The sequence below is a fragment of the Piliocolobus tephrosceles genome, chromosome 4 (assembly GCF_002776525.5).
Source record: "Piliocolobus tephrosceles isolate RC106 chromosome 4, ASM277652v3, whole genome shotgun sequence".
Taxonomy (NCBI): Eukaryota; Metazoa; Chordata; class Mammalia; order Primates; family Cercopithecidae; genus Piliocolobus; species Piliocolobus tephrosceles.
In genome coordinates this window covers 108,081,718-108,105,583 of record NC_045437.1, presented here as the reverse complement: position 1 = coordinate 108,105,583, position 23,866 = coordinate 108,081,718, and the positions used below count along the sequence as shown (strand labels likewise).

Here is a 23,866-nt window from a genome sequence, read left to right as displayed (position 1 = left end):
GACACTCTAAAAATCTTTGAGTTTACTTAGGAAAATAAAATAGTCTTATTTTTCTTTGGCTTGAACTATCCGTTGCATTTGAGGAAAAAACATCTTGTCTGTTTTAAACTTTGTTTTGCGAATCATTTTAAACATACGCCAGTAGATATTATACAATGAAACACCCCCATGTAATTGTCACATAGCTTTAACTATAAATTCATGAAGTTTTGTTTTATTTGCTTAATTACTTCCACTCCTTCCTTATTATTTTGAAGCACACATCGGACATTATATAATTACATTTCTAATTACTTAAGGAGGTTATCTCTAAAAGATAAGGGACCCTCTAAAAATCATAGTCATAATTCCAATATCATACCTATAATTTTTTAATATTATCAAATATGCAATGTTTCAAATTTCTAATTGTCTGAAACATGTTAAATTACTTGTTTGAATAAGTATCCAAATAAGGTCCATGAAACTTGATTGGTTGGTATATCTCTTAGTCTCTTTTAACCTGTAGTTTCTCCCTCTCTCTCTCTCTTCCCCAGCAACCCTCTTTCTCTTCCTCCATTCTTCTCTCTCTTTTTTTTTTTTTTTTGAGACGGAGTCTCGCTCTGTCGCCCAGGCTGGAGTGCAGTGGCTGGATCTCAGCTCACTGCAAGCTCCGCCTCCTGCGTTCACGCCATTCTCCTGCCTCAGCCTCCCGAGTAGCTGGGACTACAGGCGCCCGCCACCTCGCCCGGCTAGTTTTTTGTATTTTTTAGTAGAGACGGGGTTTCACTGTGTTAGCCAGGATGGTCTCGATCTCCTGACCTCGTGATCCGCCCGTCTCGGCCTCCCAAAGTGCTGGGATTACAGGCTTGAACCACCACGCCCGGCCCCATTCTTCCCTTTTATCCCTTCTCCATCTCTGTTTCATTTTTGCTGTGTTTCTTTTTTGAAAGCTGGTCACTTGTTCTTTAGTTTCCCTGCTTGGCAATGTGATTCTCTAAAAAAAACAAAAAAACAACTTTTATTTTAAGTTCAGAGGTACATGGGCAAGTTTGTTACACAAACTTCTGTCATGGGGCTTTGTTGTACAGGTTATTTCATCACCCAGGTATTAAGCGTAGTACCCATAAGTTAGTTTTCCTGACCTTCTCTCTCCTTCCTCCCACTCTCCACCCTCCTATAGGCCCCAGTGTGTGTTGTTCCTCTCTGTATCCATGTATTCTCATCACTTAGCTTCCACTTATAAGTGAGAACATGTGGTATTTGGTTTTCTGTTCCAGCGTTAGTTTGCTAAGGAAAATGGCTTCCAGCTCCATCCATGTCCCTTCAAAGGACATGATCTCATTTCTTTTTATGGCTGCATAGTATTGCATGGTGTATATGTACATTTTCTTTATTTATTCTGAACCTAATCAAGACCCCAGCATTATCTATTAATAAAAAAAAAAAAAAAAAAAAAAAAAAGGGGCAGAGAAATAGCTCCAAAGACATCAAGGGGATAGAATCACATTTGATTCTAGAGGATTACATTTCATTCTATAGCCTTGATATCTTTGGAGCTATTTCTCTGCCCTCTCTACTTTTTATTAATGGATAGCATTAGGGTCTTGATTAGACTCAGGTTGAATTTTTAGCAAATACACTTTATAGGGAGTATTGTGTATTTTCACAAGAAGTTGCATGTTCAATTATGCTCCATTTCATGTTGATAACAGTAATTGATTATCAATGCCTAGATCCATCAAGTCATTAGCAGTTTCAGGTTGGTAAAATCTATCATTGCTTCTTCTTTCTTAGCTAAAAATTTTCTAGTAATACAATTCTTACAGGAAAGGGGATAAATCATTAGTTTTTTAAGTTACCAGTTTTCAAAATTATGAGTTCATTCAACAACATTTTCAGTGACCAGTTAGTGTTTTTGTTCATTTTTTGGTATCATTTTGAAAGTATGGATTTAACCATATTTTATATGTTTCAATCTGCTCTAGCTCTTCCTGGGTCAGTAGAAGGCTATGCAGGTTGGCTTTTGAAGTATTTGGTGGTTCTTTTTCTATCCAGTATAATATAATACCTGAGGCTTATTTTGTACATTTGCTGCCTCAAACCTAGAATAAGTCATTGTCTCCTAGAAGTACACTTTTAGTGGCAGATAGTATTTTTCTAATTTTACATTTTATTCTTCAATTAAAAAATAAATATATATGTACATATGTTCATATTCCCCATTTCCTAGACAAACGATATCATATTAATATGTGCAAAATGTTTTATATATGTTTTTACCATGTTGTCCATTTTATGTGCTTTCCTCTTTAATTTTACATTTTTTTCATTTAGGAGTGTTTGTATTTTTGTTTTAATGTTTTTAACGTTAGTTTCTTCTTTTTTGGTTTGTTCTGTACTCTCAGCAATACTGACATTAACTAGCTGATATGGTTTGGATTTTTGGGATTTGTGTTCCCACCCAAATCTCATGTCAAATTGGAGGAGGGGCCTAGTGGGAGGTGACTGGATCATGGGGGAGGATTTCTCCCTTGCCATGACCATGATTGTGAGTGACTTGTCATGAGATCTTATGGTTTAAGTGTGTAGCACTTCCCCCTTTGTGCTGTCTCTCTCTTGCTCTGCCATGGGAAGATGTGCCTTGCTTCCCCTTCACCTTCTGCCATGATAGTTAAGTTTCTTGAGACCTCTGCAGCCATGTGGAACTGGGGGTCAATTAAACCTCTTTTCTTTATAAATCACCCAGTCTCAGGTAGTTCTTTATAGTGTGTGAGAACAGACTAATACACTAGCAATCCAGCTAGTATGAACTTACAATACAGATACAATATATAGCTGTCAAAAATTGAGAAGAAATAAGAACAGCTTGAAAACTATAAAATTCTTCATTGCTGTATAATTAGCAACAAGTAAAAGAATATTATTTCAAAGTAATAGGAGGAAAGGGAGCCTCATTATCTTAAGTAGGCGATAATTTTCTTTGGATACATGATGTGATTTTCAAAAAATCTGATGACAATCTGATTTTCTACAAATAATTGACTTGCTCTTTTTGCATGAATGTGGGCAAAGAATTTGTCTTTTAATTTAAGGTATTTTAAGATATGTTTTGTGAGAAACATGGTAGTTGTTCTGGGTTGCATTATTTTTATTTGTGGCATAATCCTTCAATTTAGAGTGCTTTCATTATTCTTTTTAAATTTCAGGAAATTTTTCTTGAAGTAGAATGTTTTATGTTTGTTTTCTTCCATTGCCTTGGTTTTCTTCTTTGGGGTGTGCAATTATACACATGTAAGAATTTTTCTACCTTTGATTTATATTGTTTTGCTACAGTTTTCTTAATTTTAGCTTATTTTGTAACACTATCTTATTTTCATGTTTTTTTTTTTGTTTTTGTTTTTTTTTTTTTTTTGTGGGTGTTTCTTCCTGACATGCTTTCACTGCCTAAAGGAACTTTATTCTCCTCCTTATTGTCTGTCCTCTATTGACCTCCAGCTCCATCCATGTCCCATAATCATTCTCTATTGGAACTAACTGAGATACTTTTCTGTTGCTGTCCATTTTTAAGCCAAGTTGGTTTACTTAACCTTTTGACAGAGTGATACTTCAGGATATCTTTTTTAGTTTCATAGCTCTTAACTTTCTGGTTATGTTCATGAAGCATTCAAAGCTTTGCCCTCATTCTTTCTGAGATCTCTTCCCTCCCCTGGAACTTCATTCCCTTGCCTTTACCGTCTCTACACTGATTAATTTGGATACCCTTCCCAGCAGTTTTTCCTAAGTGTAGAACATTTTCCCCAAGGAACTTCAGATTTTTGTTTCAGGAGTTCACAAGGCCTTGACAATGAATTAGCTTTTTAGACCTTACTGCAGGTGCATCCCTTGTACTTTTCAGAAATTTGGGTGGTAAAAATCTCTCCCAATTTCAGCTTCTTTTTTTTGTATTGACCTATCCTTCTTCCAAATAACTTGAAGATTTGAGAGACTTGAGTGTTTGCCTACTTTGGGTCTCTCATTTGTCTTCTTGCTTCCCTTGCTTCTTTGTGTACAAGTGATAATTCCACGTGGCTCTTTCTGTTGTCATTAGCTGGTCCTCACTCACTTGTATGTTAGGCTTCATGCGGATACCCTGTCACCTGGTTTTGCTGTAGATATTGTCATTGAGTTTTTGATATTTCAGAACTAGTTGCTGTCTAGTCTTAGGAGGAGCTTTTGGAAGACTGTAAAACTACTTTGTTGCTATGTCTAACTTTCCAGAATTTCAGGAGAAAACACATTTCTAATAGCATTGTAGATTATCACCTTGCATAAGATGATTTCAACTGGCACAAAGTTTGAATATGGTCAATTCAAAACATAAAGGACAGTTTCAATGACGTTTGTAATTTTAAATAGAAACTTTTCTTAGTACCTCAAATAGCATTGTTTCAGAAAGTACTTTTGTTTGATTTCTGTTTTCTTTAGATGTTGTGACAAGAAGTTTTAAGTTCTCAAAGTAGCTGGTATTAAAAGTTGAATTTAAAATCTATAAAATGTTTCCAAAATAGGGGATGGGGTGGTGGTGAGAAGAAGCAGAACAAAACAGATATTTCAAAAGTAAAAAATATATTAAAAGACCTCAATGATTATAGTTATTAAAAATCAGAAAAAAAATATTGATGCAAAAATTTCAATTATCTTATTTTCCTTATTTAGTTAATTAGAACATTGGCAAGCAAGGCAAATTCATCATCTTTTTATTTTTGGGATACTTTACCAGCACTAGGGTCAAATGAAAAGAGAAAATAGATTACAATTTTTAGGGAATGACCACTCATTGGTTCTTGAATATCATTTTCTTATGATATTTACTTACAAAACTATGACATTTTCCAATTCATGATTAGGTTAAATGGTCTAATTATAAAAATGTAATTGAAATGCTTCCTGGGGCTATACTTTCTGAACATTTTGAAATTAAGTATGAGGGAAGGGGAAAAGAAGTACTATTGTGACAGAGTAAGTTCAGGACTTTGGCTACCATGACATCATTCGCTGCATTTTACTCAAAATATGGGTTTTGTGGTATCTCTATCATCCAGCACAAATGTAATTAGTGTCTCCTCTGTGCCCTGTACCTACAGCCCCAGGAGCTTGGCTTTCTCCAGTTTTGTTAAAAGAGGGGAGTTGTTACAAAGATGATGGAGAAGAATAGCTGCTAAATTTCTTTGCAACCTTATATTATCTCCAGAAGGGAATAAAATCAATTATCTCCTGGCTTACAACAATGTGGATTTTCCCCATAGTCACTCACCCAGGCTAGAGCTTTACCACAGCTGCTTTGCAGTACTTTTCCAGAGCACACTACTCATGCAAATGGCACCCCTTGTGGTTGAACAGAGCCAAATTCCACAACCATGAGCTGTCTCCCTTAGGTGTCTATTAAAGACATAGTTCTTAGAGGCATCACCACTCTTCGGAAAAGCAGTATTTCACCCACTAGAATCTCCTCTCTATATTTTGGTTTATTATGTAGTCTCAAGCTTCAGCCTAAATATCTTCTGTATTTTCATTTGGCTATAACTTAGGGTTAAGTGCCTACTATGAACTAAATATTTATGTCTCGCCCAAATTCATACGTTGAAACCTAATCACCAATGTGATGGTATTAGGAGGTGGGGCCTTTGGGAGGTGATTCTATCATGAAGGAGGAACCTTCATGAATGGGATTAATGCCTTTATAAAAGAGACCCTAGAATGCTTCTTTGCCCCTTCCACCATGTGCGGACACAGCTAGAAAGTGCCATCTATGAATCAAAAAGCAGCCCCTCTTCAGACATCGAATCTGCTGACACTTTCATCTTGGACTTTCCAGCATCTAGAACTGTGAGAAATAAATTTCTGTTGTTTATAAGCTACTCACTATAAGAAATTTTGTTATATCAGCCCAAAAGGACTAAGATAGTGCCCACGTTTCAGAATATGTTCTTGAGTGAATGTCCAGGGCCTGGCTTGATGGAAGAGTAAATTTTCTTGGGAGCTGTCTTCAGGTGGAGGGAGAGGGGAGTAGTAGGTATATGAAGAACAGTTAATGGAAACTTTACTAATTTTCCCCAATATATGTTAAGTGAGTGAAATAATTCATTTAATTAATCAGAGGATGCATTTCAACAGATGTATCTGTTAACTTATTTATTCAATAAATATTAGGGAGTGACTGTTATGTGCTGACCACTCAGTAGTGAACTGGACATGCTCTCTGCACTCATGGGGTTTCTCTTGGTCTAAGCAGACAGACAACATTCAACACCGTATGCTACATGATGTGATAGAAGTATTAAAAAATGACCTGAGAGCTCTGAGAAAATGCAGGTAATCTATTCTGGAGGCCATGTAGGGTCAGGAAAGGATTCCAGAAATAGCTATATCTCCGCTCACACCTGAAAGGTGTACAGAAATTTTTCAGATGCAGGGAGAATGGCAGTTGGGGGTGAGGATAGGTAGGGAAGAAGAAGGTGGTGATATTCATCCACATTCCTAACTTCTAATGTGAGCCAGGTACTTGCTGGATATAATCAGAATAAGATTTGGGCCTTGCCCCAGATGAGACCACAGATGGTGGAGTAAAGAAAGTTACAAACAAAAAACATTATCATAGATGCAATGTATGTTACGTAGGGTTTGTACCACCAAGGGATTTATTAATCCTGTAGTGAGAAACAGCATCTGTAGAGTAGATATGTGGGGCAAGGGGACAAAATGCAAGTGCCTCCCCACCTCATTTCAGTGTGAACTCTGCGCACTGTATCTTGGCCAACCATCACCCTTCGGCTGCTTCTATTCCAGGCAACTTCTGCTAAAAGGAGTTTTGTTCCCAGATGATTCCTTAACCAGATTGTCACAGGGTTAGGTTACTGAAACTCAGACATTCCATTTTAAATATTTTATAAGTTGAGCTGCCATTCACGCTATCCATGGCTGACTAAAAAGTTCAATAGCAATGAACTTGAGTCATAAATGTAGGTTTACAACTTAGAACTGTGATTACAAGTGAAGATGCTAGTGACCAAGCAAAGGAAAATGAAATCTTGCAATTTATTTCTCTCAATTTCAGTTGTATGACATCAGTAGATGTGTTTGTCCAAAGCCTTCTCTAGGGCACTGTGGTAAAATTATTAGCCTTCTCACTAGATTGTTGCTTGGATCACCTATAGAGCCTAGCTGCAAGACTTGCCCATAGTCAGTAAATATTTATGGAACCAATACTAATTGCAAAGTGAATGGATGTCAGAAAAATTTCAGATTGTGGACATTTGGACAATACTTTTGCCTATGTTCATTACCATGGGGAACAAAAGCACTGGACTCAGATGTGATTCCCTTCACAAGTACATTGGCCACGGCTCCAGAGGAAGAACAGCTGTGTGGATGCTTCCCAGAGGACAATGCAATAAATGAAGAGATTACTGCTGGCTTTAGGAAGAAACTCAGAGTTACATAGTTTTAGATATTGCTGGAATAACATGAATCTTTTTAGAAACTTATTTTAAACAAAATCAAAGTAATTTAAATTCCTTAAAATAGAGTATTTCTTTCATGAAGTAACATGTAATAATTCCTTTATACAATTTAGCTGGCATGTCAAAAAATTTGCCAATGAAATTGAACCATGGATAGACAGTCAAGGGTTTATAGCTTTATACGAAATACACTCATGACTCTGAGTTTTAGAAGCAACGAAATATTTAATCATTGTAGGGGTTTAAAGCTGTAAAAATAGAGGGATAATTTTGGCTGGTATTTTTGTTTTTTCATATTTAAATGTAGTTATTGCTGTATTTCTCTTCTGATTTAGTAAACTAATTTCTGTTTCATGATTTGAAAAATAATAAGCAGTTAAGATGCTACCAGCACTTTAAGATAATTGTCACAGGCCCAGGGCCCTGTGGTTTGCCTCTGTGCCACACAGTTTCCCAGCCTTCCATTGTGGGTTAGGCCAGAGGGCTCAGAGCTCAAAACAAAATGTCTTCTAGGATTCTAATCACGACACTGACTCAAAAGGCTGCCCTGAGACCCCAGTTCCTAAAGGTCCCTCAGCCACCAGGGGCCGTAGCAGACATCTGGAGATCTGGAAAGGAAGCGCGAAGGTGGTGCATTTCTCCAAGTTCCTCTACTGAAAGCCTCTGGCTTCAACAGCCTCTCTTATTCCATGACTGTGCCTTTTACTTCCACAGCTCACTGAGATGGTGCCCGTGCTCTTCTCCCCAGTTGGTGTGTTTTTCTTCCCATCATTTAAAAATTATAGGATGAAAAAATACAGGTAATGCCTATTTCTCTCTATGGAGCTGCTATAATATATGACTCTGGTGCATTTGCTTCTGTCACACTAATTGCCACAAATTGAATTGAGCGCATCTCCATCCAGGCAGTTAACACGCGCACAGCAGCTGAAGAGCTCTAATCTGATCATATCCTGAGGCCCCAGACTTCCTGGCACATAGATTAGGAGCCCTGCTGCTCTGCCCACCACTCGCAGCTTTTTCTCAAATGGCTGCATAATAACTGTAGATGACTAGGTTTATGTGAGAAAGATATAGGTCTGATGAGAATGTGTACTAAAGGATCAAATGACAGAGAGTAAAAGCCCCAAATAATATAAAGTTCAGGAACTAAGACTTAAGGGCTGCTAGTACACCATTATGCTGTTACATACAAAATAATATTAAAATGAAAACTGCTGCACTCTACGTAAATCTACCACTTCTTTGTAAGTTTCAATCACAGCTTCTCATTTTATTCATGACATTGTTGTCTGTTTTGGTGCTTTCTGTAAGAACTTTTCTGCCAAAGAAAGTTAAGTTCATATACTTTTCAAAAATGTAGTTTCAAAGGTAGTACTAGCACCTGGTACATTTGAATACTAAGAAGAAAGTCAGAGATTTGTGGATCAATGTGGGTGCTGGCCAGGGAGCTGACAAGAGAAAGAGGAGATCAAATCAAATTGCAAATCTGGGAATGGGCCTAAGAGATTCCCAGTCTACTTCCCTCATACTATAGATAAAAGATCTGACTCAAAGATATATATATATTGTAGCCGGGTGCGGTGGCTCACGACTGTAATGCCAGCATTTTGGGAGGCCAAGGCAGGCAGATCACAAGATCATGAGATCAAGACCATCTTGGCTAACACGGTGAAACTCCATCTCTACTAAAAAAATATAAAACATTAGTCATACATGGTGGTGGGTACCTGTAGTCCCAGCTACTCGGGAGGCTGAGGCAGGGGAACAGAGTGAACTCGGGAAGTGGAGGTTGCAGTGAGCCGTGATCACGCCACTGCACTCCAGCCTGGGCGACAGAGTGAGACTCTGTCTCAAAAAAAAAAAACAAAAAAGAAAGAAAAGATATATATATTGCTCAGGTGCACATTGTTTATTTAATCATTCACTCAATAAATATCTAGCCCCTGCTTGCTTTCTACCTAGCCTAGCTTTTAAAATTGAGACTGAGATGCTCATATTTTACCCAACAGTGTACGACTGTGCTTTTGAACATCATTCTGCCCCAATAGGCCCTTCCTTCTGGCCTCCGCCTGCTAATTTCCAATTTCTCAAATGAGAGTCAGCTCAAAAGATTTTACTCCTTCCTGAAGCGATTTCTGACTTACACGACCCCCTTGTTTTGTGCTCTACACACTGTGTTTATGCCCTAATTATAGCACTTATCATCCCCACATGAATACTTAGAGCTGAAAAAGGGGCCAATCTCTAACAAACACAAAACATGTGATGATCTCTCTTTTATGTCCTGATTCTTATTTTTATTTCTTTTTATTTCCTAGCCCTCATTAAAATAAAATTGTGATGTTGTGGTCATTATAATCCCTAATATGCTTTACTTGGAAGGTGATGCTTAAAAAATATTAGAGTCCATGTCACATTTTTACTTTCCCTCTTTAGACTATGAGCTCCTTGAGGATGGAGACAATACACAGTGGTTAATACATTGGTGGGAAGAGAACAAAGTGGGCAGTAAAGCCAGCATGGTAAGGCGGGGCCAGATTGTAAGTGGGCTTTTTTGTCAAGTTTAAAAGTATTGACTTTATTTATTTATTTATTTATTTTTATTATTATACTTTAAGTTCTAGGGTACATGTGCATAACGTGCAGGTTTGTTACATATGTATACATGTGCCATGTTGGTGTGCTGCACCCATCAACTCGTCAGCACCCATCAATTCATCATTTATATCAGGTATAACTCCCCAATGAAATTCCTCCCCCCTCCCCCCTCCCCATGATAGGCCCCAGTGTGTGATGTTCCCCTTCCCGAGTCCAAGTGAGCTCATTGTTCAGTTCCCACCTATGAGTGAGAACATGCGGTGTTTGGTTTTCTCTTCTTGTGATAGTTTGCTAAGAATGATGGTTTCCAGCTGCATCCATGTCCCTACAAAGGACGCAAACTCATCCTTTTTTATGGCTGCATAGTATTCCATGGTGTATATGTGCCACATTTTCTTAATCCAGTCTGTCACTGATGGACATTTGGGTTGATTCCAAGTCTTTGCTATTGTGAATAGTGCCGCAATACAAAAGTATTGACTTTAAGTGAAAGTTGTGAGTAGCTTTCTGGGCTGACCTGATCAAATCTATGCTTAAACACAGATGGATGAAAAGGAGTGAAAGTAATACTCTCTAGGAATCTACTGCAATGGGAAATAATGCAAAGGCGCAACAGGGCAGAAGCACTGGGAAAGGGAAAAGGGAACAGATTTCAAAGCTGCTCAGAGGAAGAATTATAGGGAAGAGAGAAGGAGAATCTAAAGCAAAAGGGAGAAATTCACGTAGATTAGTTTAGTTGGTGAATCAGTTCACAGGGAAGGGGAGTGAGACTGAGAGAGGGATGCTGAGTTCATTTGATTTAGAGGTGCTAATGGGACTTAGTGAGAAGCCTAGTAGACTGCTGAAAACACAGGTTTCATCTCTGCTGAGACTGTAGCCACCAGTGTGGCTCAAGCCACAAGTGAGTGTCAAATTCATCTACCAAGAATGTAGGAGAAGTTTAAACGGAACTTAAGAGGTGGGGAGGGGAAGAGGAACTCAGGAAAGAGATCAAGAGGGAGATGGCTGAAAAGCTGTATGAAAGCCAAGAGAAAAAGAAGTTCTGTCCAAAACTCCAGGAATGATATGGAGGGGTAAGCCAGTAATATATAATGCTGCAGACCAGAGTCTCCAAATATGCATAGCCTTCAGCATTGGCAGACCTTCAGTGCTCCTCAAAAGCCCTTATTCTTGCCCTCATCTGTTCTCACAATCTCTCTAAAAATCTTCACCAGTTCCTTCTTCAAGTGCCCTATTCCATTCTTTACCAGTTAGTATTAGGAGATCAATTTCCCTTCTTTAACAATACTGGAAAAATAGAGGCCATTAAGACTGAACTACCTAAATGTCTTATACCCCACCACACTTCTATTTCCAGCCCTAGGAAACCACTGCTTTGCTTCTGTCTATATATTTTCCCCTTCTTGAAGTTCCTTATAAAGTCATAGAGCCATAGTATATATAGTCTTTCATGTCTGGCTTTATTCTCTTAGCATAAACTTTTTAAAGTTCATCCATGTTAAGGTGTGTATCAAAGGAACATTCCTTTTCATGGTTGAATGGTTGTTCATTCCCCAGTTGATGACATTTAAATTATCTCCCCTTGGCCGGGCACGGTGGCTCATGCCTGTAATCCCAGCACTTTGGGAGGTTGAGGCGGGCGGATCACGAGGTCATGAGATCCAGACCATCCTGGCGAACATGGTGAAACCCTGTCTCTACTAAAAATACACACACACAAAAATTAGCTGGGCGTGGTGGGGGGTGCCTGTACTCCCAGCTACTTGAGAGGCTGAGGCAGAAGAATCACTTGACCCCGGGAGGGGGAGGATGCAGTGAGCCAAGATCACACCACTGCACTCCAGCCTGGCGACAGAGTGAGACTCTGTCTCAAAAAAGAAAAAAAAAAAAAAATTATCTCTCCTCTTGTAATACATCTAATTCCAGGTGTAGGCATCTATCTGGCCCCCTGTACTGCCTCCATGGAACTCAAAGGGCAAGGTGAACTGACAGACATGCTAATGCCCATAATGTTTGCTGTGCCATGAGTAATAAGGCCCTTTGTCTCTGATCCAAGAATCATGTGCTTTCCAGCATCCATAAAAGAATAATAGGCTAATTTATTAGTTTGGAAGTAAGGTACAATTACATCTCAGTCTCAACAGTGTCTTCCAACTGATTCCAAAAGTCTTTCTTTTTCAAAATTGCTTTGATTAATCTAGCTCATTTGACCCTTTGTCTCTTTCTTTCTGCTTCAGAGGAAGAAGAGTTTTCTTCTGAAAAACAAATCCCTTTATCTGACTCTAGATCTCATTCCCTTCATGCCTTTTCTAGAATGCTGTTCCAAATTTAGGTCCCTCTCACACAAATCTCTCCTGCTTCTCTTTCTTCTGAGCTCCTTCCCATCTGCAAATCAATGTGTTCCTAGACCTATAGCTTAAAATAATAAATTTCCATTTATCCTGTGTGTTCTACTACCTCACCTCTATCTTTCATTTTATGGCCAGGCTTCTAGGAAAAGTAAACTGTAAGTCTAGTCCAAATCGAAGTATAAGTTTTCTTTACATATAGCCAGATAAAGTCACATAAAGAGATGTATTTAAAATATCCATGATTGAAAAACAACTATATACAAATTAAAGTTCAGGTTAAGTCAACACTCAAGTAGGACAAACGTTAGATTACTAAGCTGAAGTTTTATTTTTAAGCCTGAGTTCCGGCATTTGCAGCAGCATGACATGGTAGAAAAATTATATACTTTGGAACGTTACATACTTGAGTCCAATCTTATTTAATTATTGTTATTAGATCATATATAAGCTGGATGACCTAACAGAAGTTAACAGACCGCTCTGATCCTCAGTTATCTTGTCTGTAAAATGTATATACCAAAGTCTACTTTATATATGTGTTGCTATAATGATTAAATAGTATCATGTTAGTAAATTGCCCTGCACACTCTGCCAGCAACCCAATAGGATCTCAAAAATGTTCCTCACTATATTCACTAATCATCCTTTCTGAACAATCACATTTTATAGAATCACTCGTTAGATAATTACATTGATGACTAATTTCTGACACAACGGTCTTCACAAATGCAGACGTTTCCTAAGTTTGTTAAATCCTAATACCAACCATGATACAACCCTAGAAAGACTGGGACAAGAAACAGCCTCAGTTCTATTTCTCAAACCGTTATCTAATAGCAATGCCCTGAAAATTCAATTCGTTTCCACCAAGAATGAGAAATCCAGAAATGCTGAAGTACAGATTACTATTAGGACTCACATAGTAGGACTGGAGGTGAGGTCTGAATTTATGACTTATTAATAACTTTTTAAGTTTATGCTATGGAAAAAATATGGATAATAATGCCTCAAAAAAGGTGAAGAGAGAGTTATTGAGTGGGTTACATAGGTTTGCATAGGACCAATCAATACATCATAGATTTTCCATGTATAAATAGATATTTATTTTCTTGGAAATGATGTGCAAGAGACAAACTGGACTTAATAAGAAAGAAAGTGAGGCCATACAAGAAGGAAAGGGTTGGATCAGAAGACAGTCTGGTTGCCTGGACGGGGAAGATCATTAACCTTTACTAATTCTGTCTTCATATTTGCATAGTGAGGATACTGCTTTTCATCCTGCTTGCTCAAATCGGCTGACTTTTTAAATGAGGAAAATACATTAGTGTCTGTGAACAAAATTTAAAACCATATGTGAATTTTTACTGTCAGCAATGGTGGGTCAGACAAGGCTCCAGGCAAGAAAAATAAAAACAAACTAAATAAAATAACTTTAAAAAAATATATTTGAACAAATCAGAGTTATCAAGTGTGATGGTTCATATTGAGTGTCAACTTGGTTGGACTGAACGATGGAAAGTATTATTCCTGGGTGTGTCTGTGAGGGTGTTGCCAAAGGAGATTAACAGTGAACTGGGAGATGCAGACCCACTCTCAATCAGCTGCTAGCACGGCTAGGATAAAAGCAGGCAGAAGAACATGGAAAGACTAGACTGGCTAAGTCTTCTGGTCTCCATCTTTCTCCTGTGCTAGATGCTTTCTGCCCTTGAACATTAGACTCCAAGTTCTTCAGCTTTTGGACTCTTGGACTTACACTAGAGATTTGCCAGGTGCTCCTGGGTCTTTGGACATAGACTGAAGGCTGCACTATCAGCTTCCCTACTTTTGAGGTCTGAGGACACAGACTGTCTTCCTGGCTCCTCAGCTTGCAGACGGCCTATTGTGGAACTTCACCTTGTGACTGTGTGAGTCAATTCTCCTAATCAACTCCCCTACATATATACATGTATCCTATTAGTTCTGTCCCTATACAGATTCCTGACTAATACACTATGGAAGAGAAGGATTTAGGAACCAAGAGCCAGCAGAGAAGAAAAACCCAGCAAAGCAAAGCTGCCATCTGATGCCTCTGCTTTCCTTCTAAAGGCATTCACTTATTCCAACACAGCAGCTGACAGGCTGAGAAGCTGAATAAACTTTCTGGCCATTACGCAGAGCTAAGGGTACAGAAGTTGGCATTCAGGGTCTGCCAAGTAAGAAGAGCCCTGGTATAACCCTGGCTTAAAGTTGAAACCTTCAAAGAGCAAAGCCTTGTGAATAAGACTTGACAAGAAATACATCAGCCTTTAGGAAGCCCAGCTTTGAATTACCCTAATATCCGATTCTAGTAAAATGATCTGTTTCTTAACCTTAAATGCCTGCCACAACAAAATAAAATCTGCTTTTTTGGAAGGTAACAGCATTCCAGGCCTCAAATTCTAAAACCTTTTATACATAATATTTGACATTGGAACAAGCCTAATCAGGCAAGCAAAAACACAAAAAGAAATGGATCATGTCCTTTGCAGGGACATGGAAGGAACTGGAGGCCATTATCCTTAGGAAACTAATACAAGAACAGAAATACAAATACCACATGTTCTGTCTTACAAGTGGGAGCTAAATGATGAGAACACATGGACACACAGAGGGGAACAACACACATTGGGGCCTTTTGAAGGGTGGAAATTGGGAGGATGGAGGGGATCAGGAAACAATAACTAATGGATTGGTGGATACTAGGTTTAATACTTGGGTGATGAAACAATCTGTACAACAAATCCCCGCGACACACATTTACCTACGTAACAAACCTGCAAATGTACCCCTGAACTTAAAAGTTAAATAAAAATAAAATTCTTTAGGAAAAATTGATAAAACAAAAAAGAAAAAGAAAACAGAAAAAAACCCATGACAATTTTTAAAAATTCAAAACTATACTTACATACTGGAGTGATCTGATAAAAATCAAGAAAAAATACTTTGGATTTAATTAGAAGACTGTAAGGATATTGCTAAATTTGTTGTCTTAAAATACAATCATTTTTGAGGAAAAAACACTTTGAAATTTGCTCTTAAAGCAAAACTCAATGAAATTTCAATAATTTCATTGTCCATTTCAATAATTCAATGAAAATGATGTTGAGGTTTTAAGAGTTGAGACCAAACTGAGAACAATTAAACAGAAACTTCATGGGAGCTTTCTTCTTCTCATGATGTCATAATTGTGCAAATTTTTTATGTTTTAGATTTTTCTTGGGCACAACAAATCATGGATTTTATTCCAAAATTTCTAATAAATTGTCCTATGTAATTTACTATTTAAATTCTACATAAAATAGCAGATTCTACTTGGATTTTGACTATGTTTAATTTTTATAAGCATTATAGAATAGATCTTTTGCTAATTAAATACAACCTTTTTGAGTATAATTGACTCATATGATTATCTCTTCAGCAATTACTTCCCTAGTTCATTCATTACATACTATTAGAGTCATCATTAGACCAGGAATGAATTCTTATCATCACAATTAAATAAATTTGTTTTGACCTAAGTACAAAATACAGTCCATATTACTTTTCAACTTTCAAGAAAGAAATCAATACATTGGATAATAATGCAGAATGTTTTTTCAGTTTGATAAAATTTAAAGATAACTGCAGAATTAAGTAACTTAATGGAGAGAACCAAGTTCATATCAGCTAGGTCAATGTTGTGGACCACACCACACAAAGGAAAAGAGTCTATCTTTTAAAACTACTAAGAGTTGAGTGCTTTACTGGCTGGCTGCCATTCCTCAGATGTTTTCTGTTAAATATGAATATTTCACCCATTTATCTCTCCAAATGAAATTTATCAATAGCATTTAGTTTTTTCATTTTTAGCTATAGCTGAATTAAATTTCATCCCAAATTCTTTCATGGAAGAAAGGTTGGGAACAAGAGAAGGAGAAACCCTTGATTCCCAATTAACTCAAACCAATAGAGGTAGGTAAGTAAATAGCAAATACTATTAGTAAATTATTGCTTCAGTGTGGCATTCCTGTCCTGCAATTATTTATAATTTAAAAACATGAGAGTTCTCTCATAGACCATAATTAGCAGAGAAATATGCAAGGTCTCCTTAGAGAGAGTTCATAGCTCCAAAGCCAGCAGGATCTGACTATAAACTGATTCTATTAATGTACTTAAAGAAGGGATACATCCATGAAAAAGAGTCAGCTAAAGAGGTATTGAAAAAGGAGCCATTATAGGCATGTTGTGGCAAAACCCAAATTAGCTAGTCCAGGAGAGTCTTGCTTGAGGACATGGAAATATGTGAACAAGAATATCTTCATAGTGGATCAGAGCCATCTAAGCTTTATTAGCAACATAAAGCCACTTCAAATTTGTTCTGAGGTTCAGAGAAGTTAAGTAAATTATTCTAGGTTAGTTAATCTTTCAGTTGTAGAGTCAGGATTCACAACTGTGAGTCTTTCAAAAAAACAACTGCCGCTAGAACTGTATGACTTTAGGCTACTGATGCTCACTTCCTTCAGCTGACTTATTACTCTTAAAATGTGAAAACAGCCAAAATGTTATAATGTTGAACCTGCTCTAAGGAAGTTTCAACATACATATGAACAAAATTCAGATGTATATCTGTTACACATACATATATAGTTGCAATGAAGCTAGGCCTTTTGCTCCTTCTCACCTAAAGATACAAATTTTCACTGGGTAATGTTGAAAAGAGACAGAACCTTTGAAAAACAATATGAATACTTTTGAAAGCTCTTGAAGAGGCAGCAAATCTAACTGGGTGGAGTAGGTGTGGGAAGGAAGGTATCTTAGTCCATTTGAGCTGCTATTTAAAAATAATATAACCCGTGTGTCTTATACATATCAAACATTTATTCCTCACAGATCTGGAGGCTGGATAGTCCAAGATTAAACCACCAGGAGATTTTGTGTCTGGTGAGGGCCCACTTCCTCAGGGGAATGGCAGCTCTCTAGGGCCTCTTTTATAAGGGCACTGATCTCATTCTGGAGGGCTCCACCTTTATGACCTAATAACCTCCCAAAGATCCCATCTCCTAATACCATTATCTTAGGGATCAGGCTTTTGGCAAATGAATTTGGGGGGCACACATTCACACCCTGGCAAAAGTGAAGGAGTGTTCCTCTCCCAACACATTCAAAAGTAATCCCCTTTAGCTATCTTTCTCCTCAGAGCCCATTCATTGCAGCAGTTGTTCATTCATTCATTCAGCAAATATTTATGGGGCATTTGCTGTGATCCAGGCGCTCAGGCTACATCAGTGGTTCCCTCGGTCTCTTCTGTCTTTCCCCTAAACTGCATTCTACCTGTCTCTTGCCCCATTTTTTAAACAAAACTTTTCCATTCACGCATGGCTTCTTACCATTTCTAATATATGCCTACTTAATCTCTTTGTCTTCTTTAAATTCCATTCTTTTTTGATTACCTGATGAACACAGCAAAAGCCTCTCAAGAGCCCATCAGGACAGATACAGAATTCTCCTAAGAGGGTGGGTAAGCTGGAACAACTATGGAAACATAAAGTTTGTGTGTCTCGTACAAATAGTTTGCATATATTATGCTCTGCCAGATTTCCAGCACACTCCCATCCCCCTCCATTCTCACTCCTCTGCTTTGAAAGATGAACATATGAACAGGAAACCAAAGTTGGCAATAATGGGCTATAACAGCATGTTTACTTTGCAATGTGGAACTCTTTACACAGACTTCTAAAGAAAGTAAGCTTAAAAATAATCATTTGAAGATTATTGAGTTTTACGAGCTTTTGGATCATAACCAGAGGACACTTAGAGTACATGTTTAATTTTCTATAATTTTCATCAAATATTTTCTTAAGATAGTCTCATAAATCTTACTATTTAGTTTAAATTTAATTTTTTTTTCTTTTTCTTTTTTTTTTTTTTTTGAGACGGAGTCTCGCTCTGTCACCCTGGCTGGAGTGCAGTGGCGCAATCTCAGCTCACTGCAAGCTCCGCCTCCCAGGTTCACGCCATTCTCCTGCCTCAGCCTCCCGAGTAGCTGGGACTACAGGCGCCTGCCACCTTGCCCAGCTAGCTTTTTGTATTTTTTTAGTAGAGACGGGGTTTCACCATGTTAGCCAGGATGGTCTCGATCTCCTGACCTCGTGATCCGCCCGTCTCGGCCTCCCAAAGTGCTGGGATTACAGGCTTGAGACACCGTGCCTGGCCAAATTTGATTTTAGACATTCTATCTTTTTATTGAGGAGATAACTCTTTGCAAAGGTAAGTAGATATTATAGCGTTCCCCTTTTTACTCACTAAATATCTCAAGTTTTCATGTACCTGCATCTTACCACTACCCACCTTCCTTCAACGTTCTTCTTAAGACTTTTTTAGTAGAATTTATCAACAAGTATAATCTGTCATTATAAAAAGTTTCAGGAGAAATGTCCTTTAGATTACTTTTTGGTGGCCAAAAGCAAATCTTTCTGTGGTTATATTTCCAGAACCAACTCACCTATCAAACAGTTCTCCTCCTGTGACGAGTTCTAGGACCAGACTGATTTCTGTAGGGGTTTCAAATATCTCTTTAAGTTTTATCTACGGAAAGATATAAAAAAAAGAATATCACAAATTTCTTATTCCATCTTTCCTGGAAATAGCTAACACTATGGCTAAAACAACATTCTGCAGTAGTAATACGTTGGATCACTCTTAATAAAGTTTCCTCATTCTTGTATCAGATAGCTATTTCTCACTCTCTTTCTGGGTTATTGATTTCATCAGTTACCTCATTTTTTTCAAAGTTCCTATAAAATGCTTACATTTTTCCTTTTGGCAGTTGAAAAATATCTGCCTTGGAAACACTTTCTAACTTTTCTGAAACATCCCAATTTCTGAATTGTTCAAAAATCAAAAACAAAAACAACACAACTTCCTAAACCATTTGAGGCATCATGGTGGCTGGAAGTACAAAATGCCTATTTCTTCTGGGAATTAGGAACTTAAAATTAGGGGTCTGAGGCAGGGTAAGACCAGCTTAACATCTGCCTATATGTAAAGGATATATCAATCAATTTCTAAAAAGGTGTCAGTGGGTGAAGGAATCCTCAGAAAAGTAGTGGTGACAGTGAGTTGATTGAGCATACCACCGTCTTCATCACATTCAGATAATCCAGTTTTAGATATTTTTCTCCATATATATGAGAATCTAGTAGCCAGGACTAGCCTACACTTGAGGAAAATTCTACATTGACTTATCTTTGGAGAGAAGAGATGGATAATGTAAAAGTGGTGATGGAGTATGGGAGATTTTATTAACTGCTTACCCAAAACCCTTTTCTCCCTACTTTAATATGAAGAGAACTCTGATTTGTTCAGAGATGGTGTCTAGCCCCAAATTGTAGATCATGAATGGTCTCAGCCACTAATTTCACAGCCTCCATGCAGTTAAGGGTAATCTTGTGACTAGCTCCAGCCAATAAAATTTGAAGAGACTTTTGCTGCCACAGTTTCTGAGAAAGTTTTTACTCTTCTCATGAGAATTGGCAGCTGAGATCCTTCCATCTTTTTCCTATTTTGAATATAGACATGATGACTTGCAAAAATTGTGGAACAGCCATGTTAGGCCCAGGAGGGAAAAGCGTGAGGATGAAAGTCAACACACTGAGGATGGCAGAACCAAGGATGGTATCTGGATGGTAGCACTGAGGAGCTGAGCCAGAAAACTGCCTGATTTTTGTTGCTTGCAACATATGGAAAATATTTGTTTAAATCATCCTATTCAAGTTTTCTGCTACTTATAGCTGAATGCTTCCCTAACTCATACATTAAATTTTAAGTACTTTGCCTTGAACCTAAGCATTGCAGGCCATCCCCTTGGACGTCACAACTTCCCCAGAGAAATGGGCAAAAATGCTTTCTTGAAGTAGATGGCTTAATTCATAAAAACAACTTACGACCTGGACAATGATTTTGTTCTTTTTCACTTCATCAGTTCAAGAAAGCTTTTTACTAGGTCTTTGCCTCAGAGGCTGTCTGGACAAAGCCTGAAGCAGAGCTTCTGAGGACATTTTATTTTCTGCATTCAAGCACACATTTATTTGCATCTTCACATTGTTCTTGAAGCAATCCTCTCTCAAAGCAGACTGAAATACCTTTGTAGAGCAATGTATTTTCTTCACAGGCTTTTTCAGTAATGGAAAATTAATAAGATAGGCACACAAAAGAAGGAAAAAGCCAGTGTTTTTAGAGCAAAACAAAACTCTTTGATTTTTATCCTTTTATGCATGACAATAAAGATGGTGTATATTGCTAATCTATTTTGGAACTTTTTCAGAGGTATTCAGCCAAAGGATTGAAAATGTGATGAGATGAGGACAAGAGCTAGTACATGGTAGCTATCAGTGGTGGGAGAATCCCCTTTCAATTATCAGCATTGACAGTGAAGGACAAAGGTCCCTTTCTCTAGCTCTGGAAATCATTTCAAATAGTAGGTTAAAAACCACTTACAATGTTTGGATGTGAGAGGCGAAGAAGAACTCCTATCTCAGTTCTTACGATTTTTTTGTCCACCTAAAAGGCAAAATAAAAGAGATAAACTGAAAGAAACTCCCCCTTCATTGTAGCAGAGAAATATAAACAGCAATAACTACCTGGGTGAATCAGGAAATTGGCAGAACCTAATTCCTTAGCTTTTGTGTGTGTGTCTCCTTCCTCTCTTTCTTTTTCAGCTGTACGTCCTTTCTCTCTGCTTCTAACATAAGACAGAGCCAAGAACTAGTATGGATCACAACTTGTCAGACTCCTTACACGGCATCTTCCCCACTTTCCTATCAAAAGTCATCACTGTCACAACTAATGCCCAAGTTCATCTCAACCTATCCTCCTTCTTTGTCTTCCTTTCTTATATATAAGTCTGTCTAAACCCCAGTGGAGCTGTCAATCACTTCACTTGTCCTTCTCACACAGATGTAGCACAAAACCCAACCTACCCAACGAGAGTATCCTGTTCCCTGGCCATTGTGATAGGGTCAGGAATAATCACCTGACCCAAGTCATCCCAGTCAGAAGCCTCTCCAAATATTTGCTCAAACAAATAAATAAACAGGTATTCCATCTTTCTCCGAAATTATGAGAGCAAAAGAGGATACAGTCTGCTTCTAATAGTGAACAGTTTTGATACCATATGGAGACTACTTTATTAAAATGAGGCCAACAGAGGAAAAAAAAAACATTGCTGACTTACCAAGCAAGAGGACTGTTGATATAATTTAACCCCCTAGATTCAGTTATGATGGTTTGCCCTTTGAACTTCTAATTATATGAGCCACTACATTTCCTTTTTCTGCTTAAGTTATCCAGAGTTAGTTTCTGTTGCTTGCCATGAAAGAATCCTAGTTAGTTCACCACTTGGTCTCTACGTTTGGGACAATGGCAGTTTAGTTCAGGATATTCCAAAATTTTCCTTTAATCACAATAAGCTGGCATTTCAGAGCTCTAAAAGTTATATAGTAGACATAAAGGTTTTTTTGTTTTGTTTTGTTTTGTTTTTTGAGACGGAGTCTCAACTCTGTCGCCCAGGCTGGAGTGCAGTGGCCGGATCTCGGCTCACTGCAAGCTCCGCCTCCCGGGTTCCCGCCATTCTCCTGCCTCAGCCTCCCGAGTAGCTGGGACTACAGGCACCGCCACCTCGCCCGGCTAGGTTTTTTGTATTTTTTTTAGTAGAGACGGGGTTTCACCAGGTTAGCCAGGATGGTCTCGATCTCCTGACCTCGTGATCCGCCCGTCTCGGCCTCCCAAAGTGCTGGGATTATAGGCTTAAGCCACCACGCCCGGCCGACATAAACGTTTTAATGTCTTCCTCTCCAACAAAATTTATCGAAACAATTGATAACTATAATACCTGAATTCTTACTATGGTTTCTGCCATTTGAGCTGTCCTGAACCTTTGAAGTAGCAAGAGTTTACATGGTTTTAGAAATGAAGAAGTTTATGTGCAATTCACAGCCAAACTCTGTAGGCATATCCAAGAGACTGCTTCAAATGGGAAATGGATTCCCCCATTTCAGTTACTTCTCCTGAGGAAGAAAAGGTTGGCCTCAGGAGAAATCCAAGTGCATGTCAATGGTGATAACCAATCATAACTTTCAAGATGATAAAGAACAACATCCAGTTATTTAATATTCATTCTTTAATGAAAACAGTAACTAACAAGCATGCAATCTTTTAAAATAAAAAAGGAATGAATACTCAAAAGAATTTTTCAAACGTTTTATGTTCTTTTTCTTGGTTGCAACATATACATATATTTCACATTTCTTTTTTCTGGCAAATACAATTTTGCCAGACCCTAGAGTACCTCATTTAAAGAAAGCAATCACCATTTATAAATGCCTTCAGTTTTTATGAGATAAAAAAATGTTTACAAGGAGATCTTAAGGAGTTCCCAGCCCAATGAGAGATTTCTCAAGAGTTTATTTCACCCATATATACAATAAAACATTAAATAGCTATTTAGTCATGGTAAGGCCTCTTAAACTGCAATAAAAGTTTTGGTTATTCATACAGGCAATCAAGAGGCTCAGAATGTTTTAATATATTCTTGCTAAAGAAAGTCAAGTTATTAAAATCAATTTGCAATACTACAAAACAAAAATGTATTTTACTTTTGTTGTTTGGATGCCAGTCTGTGCAACCCAACATACTTCTTAAAATATTTATAAACATCCCACATAAAAATGCAACATCAGCTATAAATTCTTAGAGGAGGGAATGAATATATGATCTGTACATTTTAATACCTGACAGTTAATATGAGGCCATTACGTAAGAGGGAAGACTCACTGTGAATAGAGAAAAGCAAGTTGGTAAGAAATAACCTAACTCAAGTGACTGTACATCAAATTGATAGGCTCTGGCGCTTTAGGAGCAAAGGAGTAAAGGAAGACACACATCTTGATACATCCAGTGCTCTCTAACCCAAGAACTTTGGAGGCCATTTCAGCAGTCTTCCACGGACACTAAACATAGCTACTCTGCATGATTCAGACTATGTATTGACCAAAGCTCTTTCAGTTGCAAGTAACACTCAGCTCAAACTCACATAATAAGTCCCAAATGGTAATTTATTGGCACATGTAACTGGGATGTCAGAGTAGATCTATCTGCAGACATAACCAAATTGAGAGGTTCTGACTCAAAAACCTCTCTCTCCCTGTGCATGTTTGTGTCTCTGTCTATGTCTCTCCTTTCCAAATAGCATGAAACATGGCCACAGAAGCTCCAAGTCTGTATTTCTAAGATAAGAGAGATGCTGTCTCTCAACATTTATCTAATCTCAAATAGTATTCTCATTAGCCTTGCTTGATTTATGTGCATATTCCTGGATGTAGGAGACATGTAACCATGACAAGGCCAAGAATGGGTCATAAGCGCTCTCCTTTGACCATG

The 23,866-nt window shown here is 37.9% G+C and overlaps 1 protein-coding gene across 2 annotated transcripts in view; it reads right to left on the bottom strand.

Moving 5' to 3' along the window:
* CAMK4 (calcium/calmodulin dependent protein kinase IV) overlaps nucleotides 1-23,866 on the bottom strand; it is a 275,261-nt gene that overhangs the window by 101,500 nt on the left and 149,895 nt on the right. The window contains exons 3-4 of one of the 2 annotated variants that reach the window (XM_023212267.2): nucleotides 20,927-20,989; nucleotides 18,933-19,015 (exon numbers count right to left, since the gene is read on the bottom strand). The exons of the other annotated variant lie outside the window; for it this stretch is intronic. Coding sequence (XP_023068035.1) covers nucleotides 18,933-19,015; nucleotides 20,927-20,989 — 146 coding nt within the window. The remainder of the gene's footprint in view (nucleotides 1-18,932; nucleotides 19,016-20,926; nucleotides 20,990-23,866) is intronic. 2 annotated transcript variants of the gene reach the window in all.